The following is a 12780-nucleotide window of genomic DNA, read 5'->3' as shown; positions in this document are numbered from 1 at the left end:
TAAGCTGAAAATAACGTTAGTTGTTCTTATTGGTGGTATTATTATTATGATTTTTTTTTAATGATGTTGAATAATATTAGGGGGCAGTAGGCAAAAACAAATAAACAAATTTGTATTCTTTATTTATTTAGAATTGTTGAATAATCTATGGGTGGTGCGAAAAAAATAATATATATTCTAATTGATATATTTTTTTTGAGTAATGTATAACATTTGGGGAGTGGGCAAATCTAATAAAAATATTTGTCATTATTAATACATTTTTTAAAAACTGTGTTGACTAATGTATGGGTGATGGGCAAAAAAAGTTTTATTACAATGATAAACTGATTATTATGCTTGTTGTTCTTATTCATATTATTATAATATTCTTTTATTTAGTTCTTTAGTTCTTTATTTTGAATAATGTATGGGTGGTGGGCAAAAAAAAAGAAAGAAAAAAAAGTCGATTTAGGAAAACGGTGATCTAAAACAGATCACACATGAATGTTGATTTTCTGATGTAGATCCTGGATGAGGTAGAAAAGAGACGAGCAATCTCTCCTGCGCTGGTCCAGCCTTTTATGAGAGGAATTATGGAGGCTCCGTTCCCAGCGCCGGGAAGAACCATCAGCATCAAGAACTTTCTCCCGGGTTCAGGAACAGAGGTCAGTTTAAAGGCGGTAATATGAACAAGGTTTTTTTTTTTTTTACAGTGGCCTTGCAAGTGTCTAGTGAGTGTTTCATCTTGAGATCGTTTAACTTTGAGTCTCAAAGCTAATTGCGTTTCTCTCTCTCTCTCTCTCTCTCTCTCTCTCTCTCTCTCTCTCTCTCTCTCTCTCTCTCTCTCTCTCTCTCTCTCTCTCTCTCTCCTTCTGTAGGTGATCGAATTATGTCGGCCTTCAGATTCCCGTCTGGAACATGTGGATTTCGAGTGTTTGTTTTCCTCTCTGAGCTTGCGTCTGCTTCTGCGGGTGTTTGCTTCTCTTCTTCTGGAACGAAGGGTCATCTTCACCGCAGATAAACTCAGGTACGACCCTTTCACACCTGCTCTCACCTCTGATACGGCTTGCATCTGGAATTAACCCTCTGGGGTCTAAGGTGTTTTTGGGGTCCTTGAGATGTTTAGACATGCCCTGACATTTGTGCTTTTTTCAGTTGCTTATAAACATATTAATGGCAAACTTGTCATTACACTCTATTTAGTACAAACAGGGCTACCATAATATGTGAGCAAGATGTCTGTACATGTTTGTATTTTTGAGAGAATATTGTTTTTGCATGGTTATTGAAAAAACTAAAACTTAAAGTTTCTGAAATAAGGCCACAAAACACATACTAAATATGTGTCTACAATACTTTTGACTAATGGATGTTCTCGCCTAGAATTTTTGCTTCAAAATGATCTGAAAATCATCCTGCCTAATCATTGACATAAAACAATACATGGATTTAAATTTGGAAAGGCAATATGTGTGTGGGCGTGAATGGTCCAACCCGATCATGAATAATTATGTGATTCACACCTGAGAAGACAATGACCCCCATAATGAGCTGCTTAGTGAGCTGCATAATGAGCCTTTCATTCAGGTGTGTCACATGCTGTTAAAAGCATCTCAACCAGCAATGTAGCCAGAAAAGTTCCAAACCCTGGTTTTAGCACAATGGTTGATTGACAGGTGAGTAGGCGGACGTCCATTTGTGTAAGTGCTGTCTATCAGCATTCATAAGTTCAAATAAACACATGATAATGATTCACATGATAATCCTATGGATCAGTCTGAGGTTTGTTGTTATCGAGAGCTTCTTTCCTGAAGAACTGCACATGTGTTTGTGCGTGAACCCAAAAGACGACAAGGGAAGAATGAAAAGATATGACACGGCATGAGGGAAAAATGCAGCTTGTGGAACCGTTTTTCACAGCTCAAGACAGATATGGAAAAATGCTGTTGTGTAATATAGTCGCCTTGGGAACAAAAGTCAACCCCAATGTTTTTTTTGTACGGAAAAAGCTGCGAGACTAGTCCTCACTGGAAGTTCTGGGCCTGTAACGAGAGTTGTGTCCCTTTGTAGGGATCGTTAAAGCGGCATCCTCCCTAAAAAGATCATTTTTATATTTTTGAGAAAGATGAGCTGATGAAATACATCTTAGGAATAGACAAATTACAGGAATCAGAGAAGAAATCTGCATCCAAATTGAGTAAATTGAGTTTTTAATGACAGGCTGACGACATGAAGATTAAAAAGCAAGAAATGGCTGTCAGAAAATAAGATGATACATTCAGTGAAAACAAGCAATCAAATGAAAAATACAAAATATTTATATATATATTTTTTTTATTCTAATGGGAAAATCACCCATTAAAATCATCCAAGTCCAGATCATATTTCAGCCCAAAATAAAAATACAAAAATAACAAATTATATTTTATTACTAATTATGGCAGTATTTTACAAATTCTCCCATCAAATAATTTAAAGAAATTATTTATAAATAATTGATTATAATGATAAAACGATAGAGATGCTCGTTATTTTTATTAATTTATTTTTTGCATTATGGTAATGGAAATTTGGCAGGGAAAATGTGCATAATAAAATGTCACAATGCAAAAATCATAATGATCCTAAAATAACTTTCTTTTTAAAGATTACTTATATTTCTTAATTCATGCACAAGTAATCCTGAGGCTTGCTTTAGTGAACAGCACTGATTGATTCTTCTTTGCTGCCATCTTCTGGTGTAAATGTGTAAGCACAGTCAAATCAGCATAATGATTTCTAACAAACATTCTGAATAAATATCCCGGTCTCTTTCTCTTCAGCACCCTCTCTAAATGCTGCCATGCCATAGTGGCTTTGCTGTACCCGTTCACCTGGCAGCACACTTACATCCCAGTCCTACCACCTTCCATGATGGACATCGTCTGCACGCCAACACCCTTCATAGTCGGGCTTCTGTCGAGCTCCCTGGCCCGACTCAAAGAGCTCCCGCTAGAGGAGGTGAGACACTAGGAACTAGTACACCACCATACTACTATTTCTGTAGTATGTAGTGTGAAAACTGCACATTTTCTGTATGCAGAATATCAGTAATAACAGCCATATGACATGTGTTTATATATATATGACATGTTTAGCATCAAATAATGTATGCAGTGTATCAGTAATAACAGCCATATGACATGGTTTATCTATATATATATATATATATATATATATATATATATATATATAATGACATGTTTAGCATCAAATAATGTATGCAGAGTATCAGTATTAACAGCCAAATTACATGTTTATATATATATATATATATATATATATATATATATATATATTAGGCTTGGGCGGTATCCAAATTTTGATACCGTCAAACCTCCTCCCTATTTTACCGGGGTATACGGTATTACCGTGACTAATTAAAAATTATGACATAAGGCTCAGACAGCGTCACCAAACTGTTGGCTTGTGCCTACACCGTTCAGAAACTGAATACCAGATCGGGCATAAAAAACACACACAAAAAAATCAAGGCCAACCCGTGCACGTTGTGTCTGATCCCTGTTGACGGAGCCCTATTTAGACTCGACTATTTTTAATACGTGGGCAGTTATAATATGGTGGCGCCAAATAATTGTTTAACCCAGGTGCTCAGGGGGTGGTAGATATAAATACTATTTATAAATGAGCAAAAATGGGACAATTAATAATATTTAATTATTTTAATTATGACAATTGTATTCATTTTATTAATTCATTTAAATTAAATTAACAAGCAACAAGCCAGAAGTGCATTTGTAAATCCGGTGACACGCGTCCATTGATTTTTATTAATACAACTTTTCTGTCAGTGCTGCAAAGATTAAGTTGACGATCGCCATCTCCTAGTGAACGCGCATATATAGAGAGAAATGCACATCATGGATTACATAATCAGAAGGTATAGGCTAGCCTTTTTCTTTTCGTTTTGAATTGTTTCGTTTAAAGAAATTGACGATTGATATCTCCGTAGTGAACGCGCCTATAGAGAGAAATGCACATCATGGATTAATCCGAGAGTATGCTGCCTATATTTCTTTTCCTTTTGAATTGTTTCGTTTAAAGAAATTGACGAATCGCCATCTCCATAGTGAACGATAGAGAGAAATGCACATCATGGATTAATCAGAGCGTATGCTGCCTATATTTCTTTTCCTTTTGAATTGTTTCGTTTAAAGAAATTGACGATTGATATCTCCGTAGTGAACGCGCCTATAGAGAGAAATGCACATCATGGATTAATCAGAGAGTATGCTGCCTATATTTCTTTTCCTTTTGAATTGTTTCGTTTAAAGAAATTGACGAATCGCCATCTCCATAGTGAACGATAGAGAGAAATGCACATCATGGATTAATCAGAGCGTATGCTGCCTATATTTCTTTTCCTTTTGAATTGTTTCGTTTAATGAAATTGACGAATCGCCATCTCCATAGTGAACGATAGAGAGAAATGCACATCATGGATTAAATAATCAGAGAGTAGGCTAGCCGATTTCTTTTCGTTTGGAATAGTTTCGTTTAATTTGATGATCGCCATTTCCGTATAGAACGCGCATAGAGAGAAATGCACATCATGGATTAAATAATCAGCGAGTGGCCTATTTCTTTTCATTTTGAATTGTTTCGTTTAATGAAATTTCAAGCTTTATTTAGATATCTTTCATGTCTGTGAGACATACACTGAGTTTCGGTTAATTTATGATGAGATTTCAATGCAAGTGACCGCGGCGCGCCAGCGCACGATCATGTCATGATTATGTTGTCTGCTATATTTGATTCTTATTTATTATTGGTTGATAAAAAAAAATATTAAAATTAGGATACAATTTATACAGAAACGAAATTCACTTTAAAGAAAGGCCTTTTACAAAATGAAACTTAATTAAGTGGTCAATGTCTGACTCCCGATGCATCCCATCTTACTCGTGCTGTTCAGTTTTCATTATCAACGTAAAAAAAAAAAAACATTATAATATTTTAACAAATATAAACGAATGCGCTTATTTAATGAACTCGGGGCAAAATGCATCTTCGCAGCAGTGAGTGGGTGGTTGTTTCGGAGATGCGACATTAGGTTAGAGGTGTTTCCATCTCTCGCGGTCACCTTTTTTATTGCAACATTTACAAATTGCCTCGTCAGTATTTACCGCCTCTCCCTTCTCTCTCTCTCTCTCCTCCACACTGTCACTTGATGACAACTACATAAGCATTTTTAGGCATTGAATAAATTATATTTATTTATTATATATAAGTGCCGGTAATGACGGTATTGAAACTGATACCGTTGCTATTTTAAGACCCCGCGGTATACGATATTACCGAAATACCGCCCAAACCTAATATATATATATAACATGTTTAGCATCAAATAATACTAAATAATGTATGCAGAATATCAGTAATAACAGCCATATGATATGTTTATACTTTATATATATATATATGACATGTTTAGCATCAAAAAATTTTATGCAGTATATACTGTGCAATATTCACTAAGTTGTAAGCTTGCATACTGACTTGAGCATAGCTTGTGTTTCACATGTAATATTGGTGTAATTCTCACTTCTCACTGCACAGTATGAACTGTATACTGCATTCTTATTTAATAATAGTGCAACAATATTAAAAGTGCAGCAGGGTCATAATTAATACAATTAATTTTAGTTTTATTTCTATTTCATTTTCGATTTTTCTCTCGGGTTTAGTTTAGTTTTCATTTTGTTGGTCAGTTCTTTGTTAGTCTTTGTTTTCAGAACAATATAGTCTTTAATTTAGGTTTAGTTTTTATGTTAAGTGATAAATTGAAAATGGAGAATGATCTCCGGTGTTTCATTATTATTTTGATAAATAATATCATGTAAATGTCAAATAAAATGCTGCGAACGATTCAGTGCGTGAGTGAACTGTCCGAATGAATTAAATATACTGAATCTCGAACATTTTCAGACCTTTTTGCTAAACCGATATATAGAATACATAGAAAAGAACTGATTCAAAAGAGTGATTGTAAACTAAACTATGTATATATATATATATATATGTATATATATATATATATATAGTTTAGTAAGTTTGATAGTCATGACTATGTATTTTATTTTAATTTAATTTTTTTCAATATTTTTTTATTTCAGCAATTGTCGTGCATTGCATTGTGGGATAAAGATACAGTATTCCATGCAGTTCTATTGTTATACTGCGCAGTTAATATGGTAGTATGCTGTTGGGAACAGATTATCTCCAAAGCTATTTTCAGTTGTTTGACCTTTGATCTCTTGAATGTTACACCTTATTATGACTAATGTGGGAAGGAAATGAGGCCAATAAAGTCTAGGATGTAGTGTGAATATTCTATATATACATTGCGAATGAACAAAAGAACAGGATTGGGGTTTTTTAGAGAGAAGATCAGAGGCCGGACACATTTTTAATATTTCAATATTTCTCTCTGAGCACTTCCTGTTCAGGTGGGCGGTCCTTGACCTCTGACCTCTTCACAATAGCTGTGATAGGGGAAAAAATGACATCACGGTCTCCTCTGCTCTCTTTCAGGTCCTGGTGGTCGACCTTGGCAACAGTCGTTTCCTGCGACAGGTACGGTACTCTACTGAATGCATCTTTTATTTGGGCTGGTTATGTGTTTCAGTTATCAAACTTATCTATGTTCGTGCTTCCTGTTTCAGATGGACGATGAGGATTCAATTCTTCCTCATAAACTCCAGGCTGCTCTAGAACACGTTCTAGAGCGGAGGAAAGAGCTGGCCTGTGACGTGGCAGATAATCCAAGCGGTGAGTTACTGTCCGCTTGTTTGTACTAAATAAATAAATAAAAACATTAAAAATGTCATTGAGACTTCATCTCACAAATCTGACTTTTCTCTCGCAATTCTGTTTATGTCTCACTATTCAGACTTTTTTCTAGCTTTTCCGAGTTTACGAGATGTTAACTCGCAATTCTGAGTTTATATATCACAACTCAGACTTTTTTTCTGGTTATTCGGACTTTATATCTCACAATTCACACAATTTTATACAATGTTTAGAGTTTATAACTCTGAACTCAAACCTTTTTCTTATCTTCTTATCTTTTCTTATTCTTATTATAATTCTGACTTTTTTCTTGCAATTTTGAGTTATATCTCACAATTCTGCATTTATATCTCAATCTTCAGACTTTTTTTCTCACAGTTCTGAGTTTATCTCTCAAATCAGATTTTTTTTGCAGTTTTGGCTTTTCACAATTCTGAGTTTATATCTTAGAATACTTTTTTCAGATTTTTTTGAGTTTATATCTTGCAATTCTGAGTTTAAATCTTGCAATTCTGAGTTTATATCTCGCAATTCTGTTTATATCTCGCAATTCTGTTTATATCTCGCAATTTTGAGTTTATATCTTGCAATTCTGAGTTTATATCTCGCAATTATGAGTTTATATCTTGCAATAATGAGTTTAAATCTCGCAATTCTGAGTTTATATCTCGCAATTCTGAGTTTATATCTTGCAATTCTGAGTTTATATCTTGCAATTCTGTTTATATCTCGCAATTTGAGTTTATATCTTGCAATTCTGAGTTTATATCTCGCAATTATGAGTTTATATCTCGCAATTATGAGTTTAAATCTCGCAATTATGAGTTTATATCTTGCAATTCTGAGTTTATATCTTGCAATTCTGAGTTTATATCTCGCAATTCTGTTTATATCTCGCAATTCTGAGTTTATATCTCACAATTATGAGTTTATATCTCGCAATTCTGAGTTTATATCTCACAATTATGAGTTTATATCTCGCAATTATGAGTTTATATCTCGCAATTATGAGTTTATATCTCGCAATTATGAGTTGGTATCTCGCAATTATGAGTTGGTATCTCGCAATTATGAGTTTATATCTCGCAATTCTGAGTTTAAATCTCGCAATTCTGAGTTTATATCTTGCAATTCTGAGTTTATATCTCGCAATTATGGGTTTATATCTCGCAATTCTGAGTTTATATCTCGCAATTCTGAGTTTATATCTCGCAATTCTGAGTTTATATCTTGCAATTCTGAGTTTATATCTCGCAATTCTGTTTATATCTTGCAATTCTGAGTTTATATCTCGCAATTATGAGTTTATATCTTGCAATTCTGAGTTTAAATCTCGCAATTATGAGTTTATATCTTGCAATTATGAGTTTATATCTCACAATTATGAGTTTATATCTTGCAATTATGAGTTTATATCTTGCGATTATGAGTTTATATCGTGCAATTATGAGTTTATATCTCGCAATTATGAGTTTATATCTTGCAATTCAGAGTTTTTATCTCACAATTATGAGTTTATATCTTGCAATTATGAGTTTATATCTCGCAATTATGAGTTTATATCTTGCAATTATGAGTTTATATCTCGCAATTATGAGTTTATATCTTGCAATTATGAGTTTATATCTCGCAATTATGAGTTTATATCTTGCAATTATGAGTTTATATCTTGCAATTATGAGTTTATTTCTCGCAATTATGAGTTTATATCTTGCAATTCAGAGTTTATATCTCGCAATTATGAGTTTATATCTTGCAATTATGAGTTTATATCTCGCAATTATGAGTTTATATCTTGCAATTATGAGTTTATATCTCGCAATTATGAGTTTATATCTTGCAATTATGAGTTTATATCTTGCAATTCTGAGTTTATATCTTGCAATTCTGAGTTTAAATCTCGCAATTCTGAGTTTTTATCTTGCAATTATGAGTTTATATCTCGCAATTATGAGTTTATATCTTGCAATTCTGAGTTTATATCTCGCAATTCTGAGTTTATATCTTGCAATTCTGAGTTTATATCTCGCAATTCTGTTTATATCTTGCAATTCTGAGTTTATATCTCGCAATTCTGAGTTTATATCTTGCAATTCTGAGTTTAAATCTCGCAATTATGAGTTTATATCTTGCAATTATGAGTTTATATCTCACAATTATGAGTTTATATCTTGCAATTATGAGTTTATATCTTGCAATTATGAGTTTATATCTTGCAATTATGAGTTTATATCTCGCAATTATGAGTTTATATCTTGCAATTCTGAGTTTAAATCTCGCAATTCTGAGTTTATATCTTGCAATTCTGAGTTTATATCTCGCAATTCTGTTTATATCTTGCAATTCTGAGTTTATATCTCGCAATTATGAGTTTATATCTTGCAATTATGAGTTTATATCTTGCAATTATGAGTTTATATCTTGCAATTATGAGTTTATATCTCGCAATTATGAGTTTATATCTTGCAATTATGAGTTTATATCTCGCAATTATGAGTTTATATCTTGCAATTATGAGTTTATATCTCGCAATTATGAGTTTATATCTTGCAATTCTGAGTTTATATCTCGCAATTCTGTTTATATCTTGCAATTCTGAGTTTATATCTCGCAATTATGAGTTTATATCTTGCAATTATGAGTTTATATCTTGCAATTATGAGTTTATATCTTGCAATTATGAGTTTATATCTCGCAATTATGAGTTTATATCTTGCAATTATGAGTTTATATCTCGCAATTATGAGTTTATATCTCGCAATTATGAGTTTATATCTTGCAATTATGAGTTTATATCTAGCAATTATGAGTTTATATCTTGCAATTCAGAGTTTATACCTCGCAATTATGAGTTTATATCTCGCAATTATGAGTTTATATCTCACAATTATAAGTTTGTATCTCGCAATTCTGAGTTTAAATCTTGCAATTATGAGTTTATATCTTGCAATTATGAGTTTATATCTCGCAGTTATGAGTTTATATCTCGCAATTATGAGTTTATATCTCGCAATTATGAGTTTATATCTCGCAATTATGAGTTTATATCTTGCAATTATGAGTTTATATCTCGCAATTATGAGTTTATATCTCGCAATTATGAGTTTATAACTCGCAATTCTGACTTTTTTGCGAAGGCACTTCTTATTCTGTGGCAGAAACAAGCTTCCATAGATCTGATATATTCAGTTTTTAGAAAGATAATGTGAAAGTATTTAGATCGGACCAAGTGCCCTCATTTTTCAGTATTCATTTTAAGGGACTAGTCAGTTCTTTAACAACTAGCCATCCATCCATCCTGACTGATTTTTCTGATCCCTCTCGGTTGGTAGAGCCCAGTTCTCTGAGCAGCGTGGTGTCCGAGGCGTTTGTGCGGTTCTTCGTGGAGATCGTGGGTCATTACTCGCTCTTTATGGGTGTCATCGACCGAGATGAAGAATCCTCCGCCTCGTCCTCCTCCTCTCCAACTCCTTCTTCCTTCCAGCGTGAGGCTTTCCGTAAGGCCGTGTCCTCCAAGAGTCTGCGGAGATTCCTGGAGGTCTTCATGGAGACGCAGATGTTTGCGGGGTTCGTGCAGGAAAGAGAGTTACGGAGGCAGGGCCTGAAAGGTTTGAATGCTATAAATCTTGGGAGAATGCAATTTCTAAATGATAAATTATAAACGGGTTTGTCTCTAAAGTAAAGTCGCCATATTCTGTTTTAAACAGGTTTGTTTGAGATGAGGGCTCAGGAATACCTTGATTCTCTGCCAGGCAGTGAGAACAGAGGCGTCAACAAGTTCCTCAAAGGTTTAGGTAATGTCTCGCTTTCAAATGTAACCAAAAACTTGTCAAATCAAAGAAGGGCCTGTTTGGAAGGACTTACTGTTTCTGCAGTATGTATAAAGAGCAAAATATTCAGATCTTTTGTATACATGGAATAACCTGATGAATAGAGTAACTGAATGGACCTGTCCCTTTTTTTAAAAGTACAAAAAAAAAAAAAAGATTCGATCAACAAAAAAAAAAATAGATTTTCACATTCAGGATATAGTTTTGTTAAAACAAATGATATAAAAAATATAAATGTTTTTTTAATACCATGTATTCCAACCAAAAATTGTATGTATATATATATATATATGTGTGTGTGTGTGTGTGTGTGTGTGTGTGTGTGTGTGTGTGTGTGTGTGTGTGTGTGTGTGTGTGTGTGTGTGTGTGTGTGTGTGTGTGTGTGTGTGTGTGTGTGTGTGTATATACACTGTATAAATAGCACTGAAATTAACATAAAAATTGTCCATGTAATTTAATACAATTTAATTGCTGCATTATATAATTCCACAGTGTTCTATGCAAATACAAAAGTGTTTATTTTATGATACTGTATATATAAAGTATTATTTTATATTCATATTTAATAATCTTATATAATATTTGATTGTATTTTAAATATGAAATTTTAATAATATAATAAAATAATTGTTTATATTTTATTACTTTTTTTTATAGATTTTGCATAGAGCACGCATACTGTATCCCACAATGCAACCTGCTGAATTTGACTTTTTCAACAACAACAAAAAATATCTAAAGAACTGTAAGCAATATTTAGTCAATACCATGATCTCAAATAGACAAAATGGGACTAAAAATACAAAATAGCTTTATTTTACACAGTCATGTGACCGCAATGTAGATTCGGCACTACCAGTTGAACCATTATAAAAGGAAACAGGGAACTGGTTTTCCATTCTGAACACAGCCTTAATCAGATGGGCCTGTGTTTGTGATGTGAATGATGATTACTGTTGTGTTTGGCTGGGATTTTGAGCCTTTCTCTTTCCTCTTTCTTTCTTTCTCTTAGGACACAAGATGAAATTTCTGTCCAAAAAGTGAGAAATGCCTTCACTAGCCGTGTTGCATGATTATGTTAGATCATCTGACCCAAAACTGACCAGCAGGACGGGCTACGGAGACCCGGCAGGACCAAAGTCAAGGAAAACATGGGCCGAAACACTGTACAGAAACAAAACCAGTCCATTCTAGTTCACCAAACCACAAGGACCTTAAAGAACTTTATTGTAACAGAAGTGGTGATTGGTGATTTATATATGTACAGTTCTTTCTTTCGTTTCCTACATTTTTAAGAGATAGAGTACAACTTCTTCTGAAACAGGAGGCTATAAATTAATTTATATTCTTTCTAGAAATAATAAGACCTTTATGACTTCCTCTGTAAAACTTTATGCGTTTCCCTTAAAAATTAAATAAAATTCAAAATGCTGTTGTTAGTCTATTTATCGTAGTACGACGATGAGACTGCCGAGAAACGCGCCACTGTTCACTGAATGAATTCCTAATTTATACATTTGTTTTGGTATTAAAACAAATTTGTTCCGTGTTAGAAAAAGGGGAAAATCTAGATTCTTGGAAATGCAGGATTGGAACTTTTCTAGAATTATTACGGAAAAGTTTCTCGACCAAAACCAGAACAAAGCTGGAGTTTTGAGATGGTCTTAAGTACATTTCAGGATCACCACTAGAGATGCTTTTTTTAAGTGTGCTTAATAAACAGTTTTCACTAGGAACTGATCTGGCGTCAGAATTGTTTTTAACCATAGATCTTGCCTGGTCACCTGCTTTCCTGTGGATCTGGAGTCTTGGATGAAGCAAATGAGACATCATCTCATTTGCTTCATGTTTACTGGATGTTTACAGGCGACTTACTGCGCAGGATGATCCACTGGATTCGGATCGTCTTCTAACCTCTGGATCTTTAGGTTGTGGACACAGCGAGTGTGTTTCAGGTGTAGTTTTGTTGGTGTCCTGTGGAGGGCTCCTGAACCTGTTGAACACATAACAACATCTCTGATATTTTTCAATGAAAACTTAAAAAAAAAAAAACAGACCAGTCAAGCTGTTGACATTGCCTTTACACCAGGAAAAGTATGGATACTGTCCAAAGCCC

General features: G+C 33.8%; 1 protein-coding gene across 2 annotated transcripts in view; it reads left to right on the top strand.

The window, feature by feature from the left end:
- The window catches only part of LOC143720502 (DENN domain-containing protein 2A), a 51316-nt gene extending 38912 nt beyond the window's left edge, over positions 1 to 12404 (top strand). For both annotated transcript variants that reach the window (XM_077209960.1, XM_077209961.1), the window contains exons 13-20: positions 507 to 647; positions 861 to 1009; positions 2805 to 2982; positions 6577 to 6618; positions 6708 to 6813; positions 10167 to 10442; positions 10542 to 10628; positions 11677 to 12404. In XM_077209960.1, the coding sequence (XP_077066075.1) occupies positions 507 to 647; positions 861 to 1009; positions 2805 to 2982; positions 6577 to 6618; positions 6708 to 6813; positions 10167 to 10442; positions 10542 to 10628; positions 11677 to 11708 (1011 nt within the window). In that variant the 3' untranslated portion in view covers positions 11709 to 12404. The remainder of the gene's footprint in view (positions 1 to 506; positions 648 to 860; positions 1010 to 2804; positions 2983 to 6576; positions 6619 to 6707; positions 6814 to 10166; positions 10443 to 10541; positions 10629 to 11676) is intronic.
- Positions 12405 to 12780: the final 376 nt, after the last annotated feature.

The sequence above is a fragment of the Siphateles boraxobius genome, unplaced genomic scaffold, assembly GCF_051911475.1.
Source record: "Siphateles boraxobius isolate OS27281-9 unplaced genomic scaffold, OSU_SipBor_1 65, whole genome shotgun sequence".
Taxonomy (NCBI): domain Eukaryota; kingdom Metazoa; phylum Chordata; class Actinopteri; order Cypriniformes; family Leuciscidae; genus Siphateles; species Siphateles boraxobius.
Note: the sequence above shows the minus strand (reverse complement) of the source record. Positions and strands in the feature narration are given on the sequence as shown.